The sequence below is a fragment of the Pteronotus mesoamericanus genome, unplaced genomic scaffold, assembly GCF_021234165.1.
Source record: "Pteronotus mesoamericanus isolate MK-2021 breed Mesoamerican mustached bat unplaced genomic scaffold, CSHL_Meso_final scaffold_582, whole genome shotgun sequence".
NCBI classification, from domain to species: domain Eukaryota; kingdom Metazoa; phylum Chordata; class Mammalia; order Chiroptera; family Mormoopidae; genus Pteronotus; species Pteronotus mesoamericanus.
Window position 1 is genome coordinate 177410 of NW_026555323.1, and position 17491 is coordinate 194900.

At 59.0% G+C, this 17491-nt stretch overlaps 1 gene segment (V, D, J or C); it reads left to right on the forward strand.

Moving 5' to 3' along the window:
• The first annotated feature begins 1043 nt into the window (after positions 1 to 1043).
• LOC129061252 (Ig epsilon chain C region-like) lies at positions 1044 to 14154 on the forward strand. The segment is given in 7 exon segments: positions 1044 to 1201; positions 1563 to 1578; positions 1988 to 2187; positions 2785 to 2846; positions 12545 to 12856; positions 13013 to 13336; positions 13424 to 14154. Coding segments are annotated over 7 exon segments (1803 nt in total).
• Positions 14155 to 17491: the final 3337 nt, after the last annotated feature.

Here is a 17491-nt window from a genome sequence, read left to right on the forward strand (position 1 = left end):
CCCTCTTCAAGGTGCGCCTGCCGTCCCCACGCTGCCCCCACGCCGTCCCCACATTGCCCACATGCCATTGCCACATTGTTCTCATGTTGTCCACATGTTCTAACACCATAACCACACTATCCCACACTGACCTCATGCCGTCCCCACACTGACCCCACATTGTCACCACACTGACCACACAATGTCCCAACACTGTCCCCGTGCTGTACCTAGGTTGCGCCCGTGCTGTCCACATGCTGCCCCCATGTTATCCCCACATTTACCACATGTTGTTCCTGTGCTATTCCCCCACTGGCCCCATGCTGTCTTCGTGTTGTCCCCACTCCACCCCACATTGTTTGCATGGTGTCCCCACACTGACCCCCCACTTTGTTCCCTTGTTCACACATCCTCAAGCTGTCCCCATGGCGTCCCCACGTTGTGACCTGTTTTTTACGTGCTGTCCCCACACTGCCCCCATGCCAGCTCCACACTGTCCCCACACCCTACCAGGTAGTCCCTGCATTATTTCCATGCTGTCCCTCACTGTCCCCATTCTATCCCTCACTGGCCCTCATCATTTCTCACTGTTCCTACACAGTTGCCCCCTGGCCCCCTCACTCTCCCCACCCTGTCCCCACACCACGCCCATGGGGTCCTCCCCCACCCTGTGGAGCCTGATGTGAGGTCCTGGGCTCTCACCCCTGCAGGTGAAGTGGATCTTCTCCTCGGTGGTGGAGCTGAAGCGGACCATCGTCCCTGACTACAGGAACATGATCGGACAGGGTGCTTAGCGCCAGCCCTCATGGGCAGACCTCCAGGGCCGCCCCCGACCCGCATAGAGCCCGGGTCCGCTGGTTCATGCTGCTCAGCCTGCTGCCCAGGCCTGCTTCTCCACCCTCTGACCCCACTGCCCTCTGGCCATGCCGCCCTCTGACCCCATGGCCACCATGGGCCTGCGCCTCTGACATCTGACTTCACAGCCATCCCAGGATGCATCCTGCCCTGTGACTGACCCCTTCGGAGAGCCAGGTAGACAGCAGGTATACCCCCAACCTGAGCCGATGGATGCCTGCCAGCCCCTCCACTTCAGTTCCCAAGACACCGCCGGGGGCCCTGTGGACACCAAGAGCGTCAGCGTGCTGCATCTCCTTCCCAGGACGTCCCTGCCTGGGGTCAACATGCAAGTCCCCCTGGGGGAGGCTGGGGCCCTGGGTTCCCGGTACCAACTGGGCAGGATCCAAGATGAAAGCATCTTCAAAGGGTCCTGGGCCCCACCAGGAAACTTAAGAATGTGTCCTAGTAGTTACTCAGGTGGCCTCCACCAGAGGAGACCCTCAGAGCGGGGCCTGGGCAGGCTGTTGCAGGGACCCAGGGCACAGGGCAGTGCCACTCAGGGAGGGGTGGGTGTCCTCCCACAGGCCTCCTCAGGAGGGGCCTGTAGATCAGGTCCCAAGCAATCAGGACACAGCCTCCTCGGGGACAGAGGAGGCCAAAGGATGTGGGTGTTGGGGTGCAGAATGCCAGGACAGCAGGAGAGCAGCCACAACGGGCCTGAGTCCAGCCCCTTCACCCCTTCCCAGGGCCTACCCTGCTCCAGTGAGGCAGGGGGTGTGAGAGTTCAGAGGACTCAGTGGTGGGGAGTTTGCCCCCTGCTTCGGGGAGCCAGAATGGTGGGCAGAGGTCCACATTGCCAGTGAGCGCCCAATCAGCTTGTCTAGTTGAGACGGAGTAGATGCAGACCCCATGACTATAGGGGATGCACAGAGAGATTGCGCGAAGGAAATGTCACCTTGTAACTTGGGTTGCTTTTTATTTTCTTTTTAATTTTCTGGATCCCATTACTTTTTGCTACTGTTTTTGGTGTTGTTGTTTTTCCTTTTTAAATGACAATAAAGCATCTTAACAATTCCGTGACTCGCTGGAGTCTCCGTGTGTTGGGACGCCTCACACGCTCCCAGCACCAGAACCTGCCAGCCCCCCATATCCTCATGCCCTCCATTCCCAGTGGCCCCTGGGCTCCCAGAGGGTGAGGAAGACCCAGAAACCAGGGGGCACCGGGGCACACAGGCACCTGCAGCAAGAAGCAGGACTGCCCGTGGCCAGAACCAAGATGCACATGATGGGAGTGTCAGTCAGCATAGACAGGCGGCTGAAACAGGAGACAGAGATTCTGTCCCCATCCTGGAGCCAGAGGTCCCAGAGCCGGTGTGGCAGGGCTGGCCCTCTGAGGTGTCCCTCCTGGGCGTGGGGACGGACACCTCCTCTGTGTCCTCACATGGCCGTCCCTCCCTGTGTCTGTGTCGCAATATCCTCCTCTTGTAAGGATGCCAGTCAGACTGGATTAGGACCCACGCTGTGGACCTCATACTAACTTACCACCTCCTCAAAGACCCAATTTCCAAACACAATCACGTTCCAAGGCGCTGGGGGTTAGGACCTCAACACGTGAATGTAGGGACACAGTTCAGCCTCACACGCGAGTGGGTGCCAGGAACAAGGGTCAAGTGGAAGGGCCAGTGAAGACCAGGCCAGAAGGGACACCTGTTCCGGGGTCAGCACAGATCCAAGCAGCAAGCAATTATCAGGGAAGAGGTCCTGTGACCTAATCTTGGCTTAGGTTTGCACAGGGAGAAGGCAATTCCCAGGAGGGTGAAGGGCCAAGGGGCTCCAGGAAGGGTGATGAAGGGCGGTCCAAGCAGGTGCCACAAGCTAACGGCTCGCTGGCCGGCAGTGGCGGAGTCAGGGCTGTCCTTCAGAGACGGGACCAGGCCCACCCTTTCCGGTGAGGCCCTTGGGCTGTAGAAACACAGCCTATACGGGCCAAGGCAGCACTCAGGTGTCCGCCTTCTCAGTTAAGCTCAGAGGTAGGAGGCAGGCATGCCAGGTGTTGGCCAGGACAGGTTTCATGCCCTGGGGTGAGCTCCAGGATGGGGGGCATTTGTGAAGGGCCTCTGCCAGCACGTCCCGGGAGGCCCAAAGCCATGGGGAGGTGCCCTTCCCATTTCCTGTGAGTGGGGGAGGGAGGGCTTCATGCAGCCAAGGGATGTCATCACTCCAGCAGCAGCTGGATCACATGCGGGAGCCTGGCAGTATGGCCAGCATGGGCCCAGGGCCACATATTGCCCATAGGGCCCTGGCCAGGCAGGCTGTGGGTCTCCAGACTCCAGGGCCCCAGGTGGTAGAACTGAGGGTCACCCCACCTGCTCTGTCACTTGTGCCCAGCCCAGCCCCTTCTCCCTCTCTGTCCCCAGGCCCACCCCTCACTTCTATCATCGGGACCAAGGCATGCACCTCCAGCCAGCCCACACCTCCCTTGGGGTCACACCCCCCCACCATGGACTCAGTGGCTTCCTCACTGAACCGGAGACCCTGGCTTGGTCTAAAACCACAGTCCTTGGGGCAGGAAAGTCCTCAGGAACTATGCCAGGAACCCCTCAGTCTCCCACCCATGACCTCCCAGCAACACTGCATCACAGGAGACCCCACCTCTCCCACTGTCTGCCTGCCCTTTAACCCCTGTAGCTGCAGCCATGTGAGCACTGAGGACCCTCCTGACCACATGCAGGCCCCAACTCTGAGCACTGGCTCTGAACTGCACACCTCTGTCACTGGTTTACACACTCACAAGCACTCACAGAGGCTTGCCCTCACTCAGAGGACCTCACATTGCACATAATACCCCATTCTCACTCTGTCTGCCACCAAGGTCTGTCAGGGTACCTCATCTCTGAGCCTTTGCTCAAATACACTCCCTACCACAGGGCACAACACACTCCCTGCCCACACTTACCTGGCCACCCAGAGCAGGACTCACATGTGTCTCTCTCCCTGGAGCCCACAGCTCCTCTGGCCTATCCCGTCACCATGGCTCCAGAAGACGCCTGATTGAAGGTGCAGCAGGGCCTGGCAGACCCAGCCTGGGACCTGTACACATGGGGGCTGGAAGTGGAGGGGATGACATAGGCCATAGCATCAGCATGATCTGAGGCTCCTTGACCTTCTTTCCTTGTAATGTCCTTCAAGCAAAACTCCAGACCGGTTGGTCTCGTGTGTCCCTGTCTGTCTGATTTTGAGGTCCATTTACAGATTTGACAATTCTGAAGAGTAAGAAAGAGCAGAGGATGAGAGGTTTAGGGAGGCCCTCCTCCTGAACTGTAACATATGCACAAATACCATTGTAAAAAGCACGTTGCCCCTGTGCAGACTACCAGACCCAGGGGCCGGGGGCTCAGACACGGCGTGGCTGTTGGCAGACATGTGGTGCACAGGGAGTGCAGCCAGGTCGGGTGCGGGGACATGGGGGAAAGCATGGGAGTGGGGGAAACTGAGCCAGGATGGCTGCTTCGCACCCTGTGGGGTGGGCTGTGGGAGCCCCGCTGGAGGACCGCCTCCACCTGGATGCCACTTGAAGCCGACAGAAACTGGACCCACCGGGCGGGAGGACCTGGAGACGGCCTCAGCCTGGGTAACTCATTTGGAAGTAGGACCTTTGCAGATAAAATTAGCGTAAGGGTCTGAAGATCATACTAGATTTTGGACGGGTCCCAAGTCCAATGATGGGTGGCCTTCAAAGAAGACATGACACACAGAGACACATGAGGCAGGAGGCCACACAAAGACAGAAGCACTGATTGGAGTGGCGTCAGTAGCTTCCAGGTGTCCCTGCAGCCTTCAGAGGGAGCTCAGGCCGGCTCACACCTTGCTGGTGGACTGCTGCCATCCTGAATGGCAGGGGACACGTTCCTGCGGTTCTAAGCCCCGACATTTGAGTCACTCTGTTACCAGAGCCACAGGACACTCTTACAGCTGGTAACAGGGCTCTCCAACTGCTGTAGGCAAAGCCCGAGGGTGAATAGCTGATGACTTTGACTGCATGGAAATCAAGAATTTTTGTGAAATTGCCCTGGGTGCGTATGTAAGTTGGTTGTAGCATCTCCCCAAAGGCCAAGGTTACAGGTTCAATCCCTGGTCAGAGTACATACAGGAGTCAACCAATGAATGCATCAATATGTGCAACAACACATTAATCACTCTCTCTCTCTCTCTCTCTCCCCCCCCCTCCTCTCTCTCTCTTCTCCCCCCTGCTTCCTCTTTCTCTAAAATCAATCTATCAATCACTAAATAAGAATTCCTATTAAGTGAAGGCCATGATAAGCAACATGAAGGGACAGGGATTAACTGGTACAAGTCTTCGTAAACTTAAAACTAATCAGGAAACGGCATTTGGAATGACTGCCTCTCACAGTCCCAAGGGATCGCCAAGAACACCTCTAGGGAACATGGTAAGAGCAAAAACAAGGACGTGCAGATGGCTTCCGAGTGTCTAAGGAGACACTCAAGCTCCTGAGTGATGGGAGCATTTAAATGAGAACAGGAGACTCTGCTTTCCAGCAATCAGAGCACGGCTCCCTCAAGGGGAAGTTAAGGGCCCAGTGCAGCCCTGCCCTGGGTGGAGTGAGCACACAGCAGGGGGCCTGGGGTGGTTCAGTCGGTCCCAGGAAGGACATGGATCCAGGCCAGCCCCTGGGAACAGGCACTCTATGGAGAGACCAACACATTTGTGGGGCTGCCATTGGGGCCACTGCCAAGGTCAACAAAGGGATTAGCTGGTCTCAATGCCCAGGAGAACTCTGGGGTCTGGCCTTTGACATGGAATGCTGAGCTGAATCTGGGGGGTCTGAAGGGTGCCGCTGTTCTGTGCGTACAGGTCTGAGAAGCACTTGCAGCCCTGCTCCCTCCAGGGAGCCCATTGGTCCCTGCTGTCCCCACAGGCCTAACCTTGTGGCCTGGCCTCCAAAGGGGGTTTCAAGCTGCTCAAGCTCAAAGCTCACTCAACCCTTGCTCTCTGTCCAGGCCCTGTCTAACCTCCTGCCAGTCTCCACACCCCAGCTCCTTGGACACTTTCTAACCAAGTGAGATCCTGCTCTGGGTCCTCCTTACTTGGCTTGTTAAGGAGCAGGAAGCCTCAGCGGGCCCTGCCCAGTCTCCCACCTCCAGGCTTCACCATGTCCTCCAGCACAGGGGGCTGCACTGAGGGCTCCTGTGGACACCGAGCAACACTGCCCGCCGGGGACAGCTGCATCTGGATGAGCAGCAGCTCTGTCCTTGCATGTGCAGCCCTCACCTTGTGGTGTGCTCCTCGGCCAGCAGGGCTTCCCAGGGCAGTGGTAGGAGGGCACGTCTTCCTCCCCAGCGCACATACACACATGGAGGCACGTGCACATGTGCATTTTACATGACTGTATGCACTCACACATGCATGCACAGACATGTGTGCACCAAGACACAGGCAAATGCATGTCATGTCGGTGCACATGCCACGCGTTTGCAGTGATGTGCATGCACACAGAGACATGTGTATGTGTGTGCGTGATACAATGAAACAGAGATGCACACACACACATGTTTAACATCCCACTGATACTTGTACCCACATACGCATGCACACATGTGTGCCCATAGAGACACATGCAGGTGTGCATGTCCCACAGATGCACACACTCACATATGGTGCACAGTTGAGACATGTGCATGTCACACATGCACAAACCACTCCCATGCACACATGTATCCCCATGGAGAGGCAAGCATGTGCATGTCACACAGGTGTACTCACTCACATGGTGTGCCCAGTTGAGGCACAGCTTGTTTAGATGCAAGCTCTGTCCTGAGTCCTCCAGCACAGGAGCAATAAGACGGAGCCCCAGCCGGGGGCTGAGGAGGCTGCAGCATGCAACTTCTGGGTAGGGGGCATCCACACCCAGCCCCAGACAGAAGGGGCATATCATGGGTGTAGCCTCGAGGCTGGGGCAGGGACACAGTAGCAAGGAGGAAGGGGCAGCACAGACTGTGTGCCTAGAGCCAGCTGACCTGAGGGAGCCGTTCTGCTCCAAGATCAAAGGACCCCAGCGGCGGCCAAGGCTGGAGACAGGGCCCACTTACCACATGCCCCTCTTCTCAGCACCAGCAGCCCAGCACTGGGCTGCTTTGTATGCACAGGTCCTAGTCAGCCAACACTCCCAGGCTGGGCTGCTTTGTATACACAGGTCCTAGTCAGGCTGGTCCAACTGTGTAGAGCAGAGGTAGCCTGGATTGGACTGTCCTAGGTTGGCTGGGCTGAGCTGGACACACCTGAGCCAAACAGGTGTGTCCAGCTCACCTGTTTATGTTATGGGACATAAGGACAGAGCCAGGAGGCTGGCTCAGCACTGCAGCCCAGGCCCCAGAGGCCCACAGCCCAGGGAGAGTGGGCAGGAGTGGCCTGGGGCCAGGGCAGCCCAGGGGAGCCCCCAGCCCTGCATAGTCTCACCTGTGCAGTCTACAAGCCTGGGGCCCCTCACCTGGGCCCACACTGCTGCCCAGCTGGGGCTCTGCCTGCTCTAGCCTTATGGTTTCTCTCAGCATCACAGGTTCTTCCAAGGAACTCTGTATTCCTCATTCTGCCATCCACATGGCATCTGCCCCCGGGGCTAAGGGCAGGGTGTGACACAGCAAGACAGAGGCCTCCAGCTGGGTCCTGCTCTATGCACTTGCTCAGCATGCCCAGCCAGGACTGCCACGCAGCAGCCCTGGGTCTTCCCAGGTCACCAGGCATGGTGGAGCCATCCCCATGCAGACTCCCTGCAAGAGGACCACTGGCCCAAGACTTCCCAAGTCCAGGGGTTGAGGACCTGATGTCTCCCACTCTGAAGCTCTCACGTCTTCACCCAGCAGTCCCATCAATGAGCAGGGCCGGCATCTGCATGTGTGGTGGGGATCTTCAGGAGGTTCTGGGGACACACAGGCCTGCTGCACATGTCCACAACATGAGACAAAGAACATGTCCATGCAGCATTGGCAGTGGGTTGGCTGCTTCAAAATGTCAGGGCTGGATGCCACGGGCACCTCTAGGCCTTTCTGTGGTCCCCACACCCTGGGCGGCCACCGGCAGCAGGGATGCCCCCCCTGGCTTTTTGGCTGCAGGGGCCTTGCAGAGCCACCTGCCAACTTCACAGTCACACCAACCCCCAGGTCCCTCTGACCCTCACTGACCATGCCACCAGTTGCAACCCTAGTGGGGGCCCAGCTGCAGGACAGAGACATGGGAGCACATGTCCAGGGCCCCTAGGGACCTGTAGAATTGCACACATACACCCAGGAGAGCCACATGTGGACAGCAGGCCCTGCATCCACAGCTGCGCACGTGGCCCACCAGGCCTCCATGTGCCAGGCACAATAGCCACAGCCCTTTCTTGCCAGGGAGCGGTGGTGGCCCTGGCATCTACTCCGTCCTCGGGGCAGTGGGTGAACCCCTTGGGTGCTGACAACCTCGGGGAGCTGGTCACGAGCTGGGCAGTGAAGGCAGGGCCAAGGTGCAGAGCCAAAGGACCACAAGGATGGCGAGGGTACAGGAGCCTCGCTGAGTCGGCCTCTCCATCAGCTTCCCGAGAACACAGAGAGAAGGGGACTCCCAGGGCTGCGGAAGCCCTGGGGGTTCCCACTCCATTTTTAGCGGAGAGCACTGAGGCAGAGCTCCCCTCCCCCAGCCTCGTCATCTGGACATAAAAATAACAACTATGATTTCTAAAGACTGACTTCTCCTGGGAGCCTATCCAGGGGGCCGCAGACAGCACGGATGGGCCAGGCCGGTCGCCACACCAACGACACACCTAACAGGATCCTTGCCCTCCAGGTGCCCCAGCTCTGGGACTGGTCCAGGCAGCCCTGAGGGCAGGCTGCCGGGCTACAGCCAGGACGAGGAACATGACTGCCCACGAGCAGGGACTGAACCTCTTCGTCACAGTTTCTCTCTCAGAGGTGCCAGGGAGAGGCACAAGGAAGCAAGGGAAGCAAGGAAAGACCAAAGCCAAACTGGAGAAGACAAAGAGCCAAGACCCTCGGAGAGGACAAGGCTGGGCAGGGCCCAAGGCCAAGCATCAGGAATCATGTGTGGACAGTGGGTTTGATGAAGATCTGCCAAGGGGGCAGCCACCAGCCAGAGGAACAGCACAGAGCTAGCCGTCCCTGTTCCAGACGACACCGCAGGCCGCCCTGTGGCAACATCTCCTGTCCTGAGCTGGGCAGGCCTGACAAAGAGGGGTCTGGGCTGAGCTGGCTTGTGCCAACTGTGGCTTGAGTGCACTTGAGTCATTTAAAGGGGCACCAGGTACCCTTGGCTCTATGGGGCCAGGCTGGTCAATCTGGGCAGGCCTCAGCCATACTGGCCTGTGATGGACTGAGGTGGGCCAGACTGTGCTGAGCTGGGCTCTCCCAGGCTGGGCTGCTTTGTATGCACAGGTCCTAGTCAGGCTGGTCCAACTGTGTAAAGCAGAGGTAGCCTGGACTGGACTGTCCTAGGTTGGCTGGGCTGAGCTGGACACACCTGAGCCAAATGATGCTGACTTGAACTTGGCTGCAGTCCTCTGAGCTGAGTGGGAAAGAGTCAGAAGCTGGGCTCAGCAGCATAGGGTCAAGCTAAGGTAGGCTAGGTGGGTGGAATAGGCCACCTTGGCCTACCTCGGCACAGCTGTGTGAGATGGAGCTCTTCTTTGTTCAGCATGTCATACCTGGGCAAGGCTTAGCTGAGCTGAGCTGCAATGACATGGCCTGAACTGGGCTGAAATAGGGTGAGCTGAGCTGGGCTGAATGGAGCTGAGCTGAACTCAGATGAACTGGGCTGACCTGGGCTGAACTGAACTAAAAGCTGAAGAAATGAGCAGGAATGACCTGGGGGTGAGAGGGGCTGAGCAGGGCTGAACTGGACTGAACTGGGCAGAGCTGAGCTGACTGGGCTGAGCTGGGCTGGGCTTGGCTGAGCTGGGCTGAGCTGGAACTAACTGGGCAGAACTGAGCTGAGCTGTGCTGGATTGATCAGAACTTAACTGAGCAAAACTGGGCTGATCTGAGCTGGGCAAGAATGAACTGGGTTCAGCTGGTCTGGGCTGAGCTAACCTGGGTTAAGCTGAGCTGAACCTGGCTGAGCTGAGCTGGGCTTAACTGAACTGGAATTAACTGAGCTGAGCTGAGCAGAGCTGCAATGACATGGCCTGAACTGGGCTGAAATAGGCTGAGCTGAGCTGGGCTGAATGGAGCTGAGGTGAATTCAGATGAAGTGGGCTGAACTGAACTAAAAGCTGAAGAAATGATTGGGACTGACCTGGGGCTAAATTGTGGCTAAGCTGGACTGAGCTGGGCTGAACTGGACTGAACTGGGCAGCGCTGAGCTGGGCTTGGCTGGATTGAATGGAACTGAGCTGAGCTAAACTGGAGTGAACTGGGTTAAACTGGGCTGGGCTGGGCTGCGCTGGCTGAGCTGAACTAGAATTAATAGGGCTCAGCTGAGCTGAGCTCAGCTTGACTAAGCTGATCTGAACTGGAATTAACAGGGTCGAACTGGACTGGGCTAGCTGAGCTGAGCTGACTTGGGTTAAGCTGAGCTTAACCTGGCTGAGCTGACTGGGATGAGCTGAGCTGGGCTCGGCTGGGCTCAGCTGGATTGAACAGGGCTGAGCTGAGCTAAGCTGCGCTGATCTGACCTGAGCTGAAATGAACTGGGTTGAAATGGACTGGGCTGGGCTGGTTGAGCTGAGCTGAACCTTGCTTAGCTGAGCTGGGCTGAGCTGAACTGGTATCAACTGGGCTGAGCTGAAGTTGGCAGAACTAAACTGAGCTGGCCTGGATTGAACAGGACTGAGCTGAACTAAGGTGGACTGGCCTGAGCTGAGCAGGAATGAACTGGGTTGAACTGGGCTGGGATGGCTGAGCTGGTTGAGCTGAGCTGAGCTGAAATGGAATTAACTGGACTGAGCTGAGCCAAGCTGGATTGAACTAGGCAGAACTGAGCTGGGCTGGTTTGAACATGGCTGAGCTAGAATGAACTGGGTTGAACTGTGCTAGGCTGGCTGAGCTGAGCTGAGCTGAGCTGAACTGGAATTAACTGGGCTGAGCTGAGCTGAGATGGGCTGAATTGAATGCAGCTGAGCTGAGCTAAACTGGGTCTACTGGAGCTGAGCTGAAATGAACTGGTTTTAACTGGGCTGGGCTGGCTGAGCAGAGCAGAACTGGGTTAAGCTGAGTGAACCTGGCTCAGCTGAGCTGGGCTGAGCTGAGCTGGACTGAGCTGGAATGAACAGTGCAGAACTGAGCTGAGATGGGCTGGATTGAATGCAGTTGAACTGAGCTAAACTGGGCTGATCTGAGCTGAGCTGGAATGAACTGGGTTGAACTGGGCTGGGCCGGGCCAGCTGAGCTGAGTTGAACTGGAATTAATTGGACTGAGCTGGGCTGAGATGGGCTGAATTGAATGGAGCTGAGATGAAATAAACTGGGTTGAATGGACTGGGGGCTGGTTTAGCTGAGCTGACCTAGGTTAAGCTGAGCTAAATCTGGCTGAGCTGAGCTGGGCTGAGCTGAACTGGGATTAACTGAGCTGAGCTGACAGGGCTGAGCTGGGCTGAAGTGGACTGGGCTGAATGGGACTAAGGTGGACTGAACTGTGCTGAGCTGTGCAGAACTGGACTCAGCGTGGTCAACAGGGTGGTGTTTTTTATGAGTCCCCATTGAACTAACATAGCTGTGGTAAAATTGAGTTCAACTCACTGAGGAAGCTGTCCTTGGATGGCAGGTTGAATTGCGCTGTGTCAAACAGTTTGGTTTAGTTTTGAGGGCAGATGAGACTCAGAGCTGGAAATGCCCTCTTCCAGGCTCACCTGGATGAGGATGGCCTTCTTGGGCTCTGTAGAGTAGAGCCAGACAGAAATGGGCTGGGCTGGGCTGGGCTGGAAGCACAGAGCCTGGTGGGGTTGCTGGTGCCAGCTGTCCTGATGCGGGGCCGTCGGGACCACAGGAGCCGAGTGGAGCATGGTGGGCACAGCTGGGGAAGGACAGGATGGGCTGAGGCCCAAGGTTCCCAGGCCAGGAAGGGGCTGGCAGGGTTGCCCACTGGGGGAGGACCACCAGTGGGCCCTGAAGGGCCCTGCCATCTCTCCATGGAGCCTAGGGTGGGCTCCCTTGGGGGTCAGCAGGGAGGGGAGAGCACTAGGTAAGCCTGGCTGCTCAGAAACAAGTAGAGAAAAGGACACCCACAGTTGCAAGAAGCAGAGCCCATGAGCAGCAGATGGAATGGAGGAGGGGACACACTCGTGATTCTAGAAGCGTGGGGGTCTCAGGACCACAGGCCTGATGGGAGGGCTTGGGGTAGGGGCAGAGGGGACATCTTGCCAGTCCCTGGGGGCCTCGGGCTCCCTGCTCCCCAGTGGGGAACCGTGGGCTCTGAGCCTCAACCTGGATGGATGGCTGCTGCTGGTGCTGCCTGAGAGCCCATGTCCTGGCCATTCAGGTGCAAGGCGTGGACCTGACCAAGGAGGGGTGCAGCACCAGCTTCCAGTGGGGCCCAGGGCTCACCGGGAGTGTTCAGGAGGAATGAGCCCAAAATTAGCCTGGGCTGTCCTGTCCCCAGAGCTAGAGCCAGACTCCAGTGCTCCATGCACTAGACCACCCAGGCTCTGCACCTCAGCCCACCCTCCCAATCTCCCTGAGGTCAGAGGTGAACCAGCATTGACCTGGTCCTGGTTCCATCCCACAGCCCCCACGCAGGGCCCGTCCGTCTTCCCCCTGGTCCCCTGCCCCAGCAGCATCGGCGAGGCAAGCGCCCCTGTGACCCTGGGATGCCTGGTCAAAGACTACAACCCGGAGCCCGTGAACGTGACCTGGGATGCGGGGTCCCTGGAAATAAACGTCACAACCCTCCCTGCCACCGTCGACTTGACCTCCGGCCTCTACACCACCTCCAGCCACATGACCACTGCCTCAGACGAGTGGGCCACACAGGAGTTCACCTGCACCGTGGAGCACGCCGAGTCTGCCCCTGTGAAAGTGACCATGGGCCGTAGGGAAGGTGGGCCCAACTGCCACCAGGGGCGGCTGTTAGGGGACGAGGGGCAGGCTGGAGGGTGTGAGGGGCATCCGACTCAGAGCCCTAAGGCCCTGGGCTGGGAAGTGGGATTCAGAGGCTCAGAGAGGTCAACATCAGGCCTGCCACCTGTGTCCCCAGTGTGCTCCACCAATGTCACCCAACCCACCGTGAAGCTGTACCATTCCTCGTGCGACCCTAGCAGCAACAGCCATGCCATCATTCAGCTCCTGTGCCTCATCACTGACTTCACCCCGGGTGACATCAAAGTCACCTGGCTGGTGGATGGGCAGAAGGCCAGGCACATGTTCTCACACACCAGCACCCCCAAGCGGAAGGGCAGCCTGTCCTCCATCATCAGCCAGCTCAACATCACCCAGGGCGAGTGGGTGTCCGGGAAAACCTACACCTGCCAGGTCCACTATCAAGGCTGCACCTTTAAGGAACATGCCCTCAACTGCGCAGGTACAGCACCCCCATGCAAACACCCCAACACTCAGGGCTGAGAGGGGCCCGGCATGGCCTCACGCAGCCCCTCCCCACACACCACAGAGTCCGAGCCCCGTGGCATGAGCGTCTACCTGATCCCGCCCAGCCCCCTCGACCTCTACGTCCACAAGTCACCCAAGATCACCTGCCTGGTGGTGGACCTGGCCAGCGTGGAGGGTGTGGATCTACAGTGGTCCCGGGAGAGCGATGGCCTTGTGAAAGACACCACGATGAACAGCAAGCGCCAGTTCAACTTGACTTACACCATCACATCGACCCTGCCAGTGGAGGCCGATGACTGGATCGAGGGTGAGACCTACACATGCAAGTTGAGCCACCCGCAACTGCCCAAGGAGATTGTACGCACCATCGCCAAGGCCAACGGTCAGCCTCCAGCCAGGGGGCGGGGTGGGTCCTTGCTGGAACCTGGGCTGACACCACACCTGTCCACAGGCAAGCGTGCTGTCCCCGAGGTCTATGTGTTCCTGCCACCCGAGGAGGAGCAGAAGACCAAGCACATGGTCACCCTCACCTGCCTGATCGAGAATTTCTTCCCCGCGGACATCTCAATCCAGTGGCTGCGCGATGGCTCCCTGATCCAGACGGACCAGCACGTCACCACGTGGCCCCTCGAGGTCAACAGCTCCAGCCACACCTTCTCTGTCATCAGCCGCCTGAAGGTCAGCCGGGCAGACTGGGAGAAGAGGATCCAATTCACCTGCCAGGTGGTCCACGAGGCTCTGGCAGGCTCTCGGACCCTCAAGAAATCAGTGTCCAAAGCCCCTGGTAATTGATGCTCTCCCCCCACTCCTCCTCAGGCTCCACCCATCCTGTTGGGACAGGGAGGGCGCCGGCCAGCCCCTCTGCTCAGTGTTGTCAATAAATATCCAGTGCCTGTGCGGAGCCCTGGCTGCGCATTCTTGGGGGTGGGCAGGGCCGGAGGCAAGGGTGTTTAGGCCCAAGGAAAGGATGCCCAGGAAGGGGCTGAGAGGTGGGGCCCTGCTGAGATGTGGCTCAGTCCACATCCCCATTAACATCAGGGGTCCCCCCGCCACCCCACTGTGGATCCTGCCCACTCAGCGCAGTCCTGACACCAGAGGGTGTTTTGCGGGGAGGGACGATGGAGGCCCCAGCTCAGCCCACAGCAGCTGCTTCTCAGAGGGCCTCGAAGACCTTGCTCTCTACCCTGGGCTCCTGTTGGCCCCACTGGACACAGACAAGCTCCCCAGCCCCAGGTCCAGCTGCACACACAGGCCCTTCCACTGGGAGGGACAGGCTGAACAAGGTGCCCGCACAGACACCAGCACACAGGGGCCCAGACAGCCCCACCCTCCAGTCCCCCGGCCAGCACGGCCTGAGCACGTGTGGGCAGGGACGGCCCAAACCCTCCCACACCAACGCCAAGCTCCCCCCACTCTGACCCTCGCTTCAGTCCCCCACAGATTGACCCCAGGGAAGGGCCTGGCCCTCACACGCACACTCCATGAGGCTCCCAGGTGGCCACACCCTCCGTGCCAACCCTGCACCCACAACAGTGCCAGCCCCCCCCAACCGCAGTGCCCACGTGGCAGACGCATCAGACGTACACTCTTGGGGAGCCTCCCTCGATCCACCTCTTCCCAGGCCATCCCTCGGCCCTTCCTCCCCACCACACCTGGGCCATGCGGTGCCAAGATGGTCGTGGAAAGGCCCCCACCACAAGCTGGGAGTCCAGCAGTCTACGCAGTGCCTCCTCCTGTGTCCCCAGCCTCCCCAGTCAAACCCTCTTTGGTAGTAAGCCCCACAGACAGACAGACAGACACCAACACAGACACAGACACACAAAGACACACAGGCATACAGACATACATGGTCCTAGACACGCACATGGACGCAATACACACTCACTAACACAGACAGGCATACATGGACACCTACACAGGTGACAAGCATGGACACAGACCCTGGGACACATAGTCACATATGGATAAAAACAGCTACAAAAGACACACACTGACACACATAGGCACACACACAGGGCATTCACTCTCCCAGGACATGGGCTCTCCCGCACCCCGGAGCAGACTCTTGGCCCCATCCCATGGCCTGGGGCCTGCAGGGATCAGGGTCAGAGACCAGGCCCACCCCAAGCCCCAAGCTCATGTCCATGTCCTTCCCCCAGACCCCACACTCTGTCCTACACATGCGCATGCACACACACACATTGTCAAGCACAAAAGCCCCCAAGGAATCCTGCATGGAAAGCAGCAAGTGCTAGCCTATGGTGCAAAGACACAACCCAGAGGAACCCAGCTGGTGCGCTCCATGCAAAGCCTGGCACCTGCACACTGGGGTGCCTCACTCCTCAGAGAGGGGACAGAGGGCAGCACTGGGGCCAGCTCAGAGCCAGAGGCAGCTGCAGGCTCCCAGGGCCAGGCCAGCCCCTGAAGTGAGGGCCAGTGTCTGAGGGGCTCAGACTCTCCTGGGGGCTCCGGGCGGCCAACACATGTGCCATTTGGAGGGGTCACCAGACCGGCAAGTGAGAAGCTGAGTCAGCACAGGGCTGGGGTGGGTGGGCAGAGCGGGGGCTGAGGCAAGGGGCCCCCGGGGCCAAGAGGGGGTGCTGGCAGTCTGGAGAGAAGCATGATGGGTAGAGGGAGAAAAAATGATGTGGGGTGGGGTCAGGAGATGGCAGAGGGCAGAGGGCAGAGCTCCCACACAGTCAGCCTTGGGGAGGCAGGGGTTTCCGATGTTAACCAGGCGGGGTTGGCTGGTGACTCTGAGAAGTCGCCGAGGGGGCTGGACAGGGACTTCCTGAGGCACCCAAGGCCGGGCAAGGCTGACCAGCAGGTGCCCACAGAGGTGGACCTCCAGGACCTGTGTGCCGGGGCGACCGAGAGTGAGGAGCTGGACGGGGTGTGGACCAGCCTCTACGTCTTCGTGGCGCTCTTCCTGGTCAGCGTGACCTACGGCGCCTCAGTCACACTCTTCAAGGTGGGACACGGCCCCTCTTCCAGGGTCGACAGTGGGCCGGGAGCCCAAGCGAGGCAGAGAGAGCCAGGGCAGGACCCCTCACGCACGCCCTCCTCGCAGGTGAGGTGGGTCTTGGCTGCCGTCCTGCAGGAGCCGCCCCAGGCCACCCACGACTACGCGAACATCGTGCAGCCGTGGGCCTGGGCCCAGAGCACCAGAGGCACCAGCCTGGCCGCCTTCCTCTCCATGTCTGAAAGCCACTGAGGCCACCTGCCTTGCTGCAGGGGAGACGGGGCAGACAATCCCCAAAAGGGCCAGAGCCAGAGACTTGACAACCAGCTCACGGGCACCTGGAGGGTTCCAGCTCAGACCCAGTCCAGGCACCAATGTGACCTGCCCATCCCAGCCCTGCTCCCACCCCACTTTGGGACAAGTGCCAGAACCGCATCTATCCTCTCGACGGAGCAGCCTGAGCTGGGCATGGGACGGCCGCCCTGGGCTTCGCCCAGGCCCCTGGGTTTGGGGCCACCCCATGCTGACTGGACAACTTCTGAAACACAGTGAGGCCTGGAGCCCATGGTCCGGCCCGCTACCCAGAGCCTGGAGCCAAACGGACCACTCCACGTCCAAGCTCAGCCTGATCCAACCTCCAAGACCAACGCTCAGAGTTCAGGGCAAACTGAGGGTTAGAGTCCAACCCCAACCCAAGGCCTCACTCCGTAGACTTGGTCCGACCCTCCCTGGCCCCAGGTCTGTGTGCCCGGCCCTTGTGCCGTGCCCTGTCCTGCTGCTTGCCCTTGCTGCCGTCCACCCCAACCCTGCCCTGCAGAATGTAGAGGCAGAGAAGCCCTTTTTGGGAGCATCCCTGAAGCTGTTTGGGGATCAGCGCAGGGCCCCACATGTGGGAGAAGGGGTCCTACGGATGCACACAGCAGCTGGCATGGTGCAATGGCCCCCGCCTCATCCACTGTGGCCTTGCTCCTGGCCTGGCAGTTCAGGTTCCTTTCCGGGGGATTTCTTAGTAAAGTTCTTCTTTAACAAACCCATGCCCTCTGAGTGTCTCTGTGGGGGATGCCTCTGGCCCTGTGGGGGTGTTCAGAAGAGCAATATCAGGCACTTAGGGGTCCATTAGGGCCCAAGTGGCCAGCGGCTGCCTACATGATCTCTTCAACACACCAG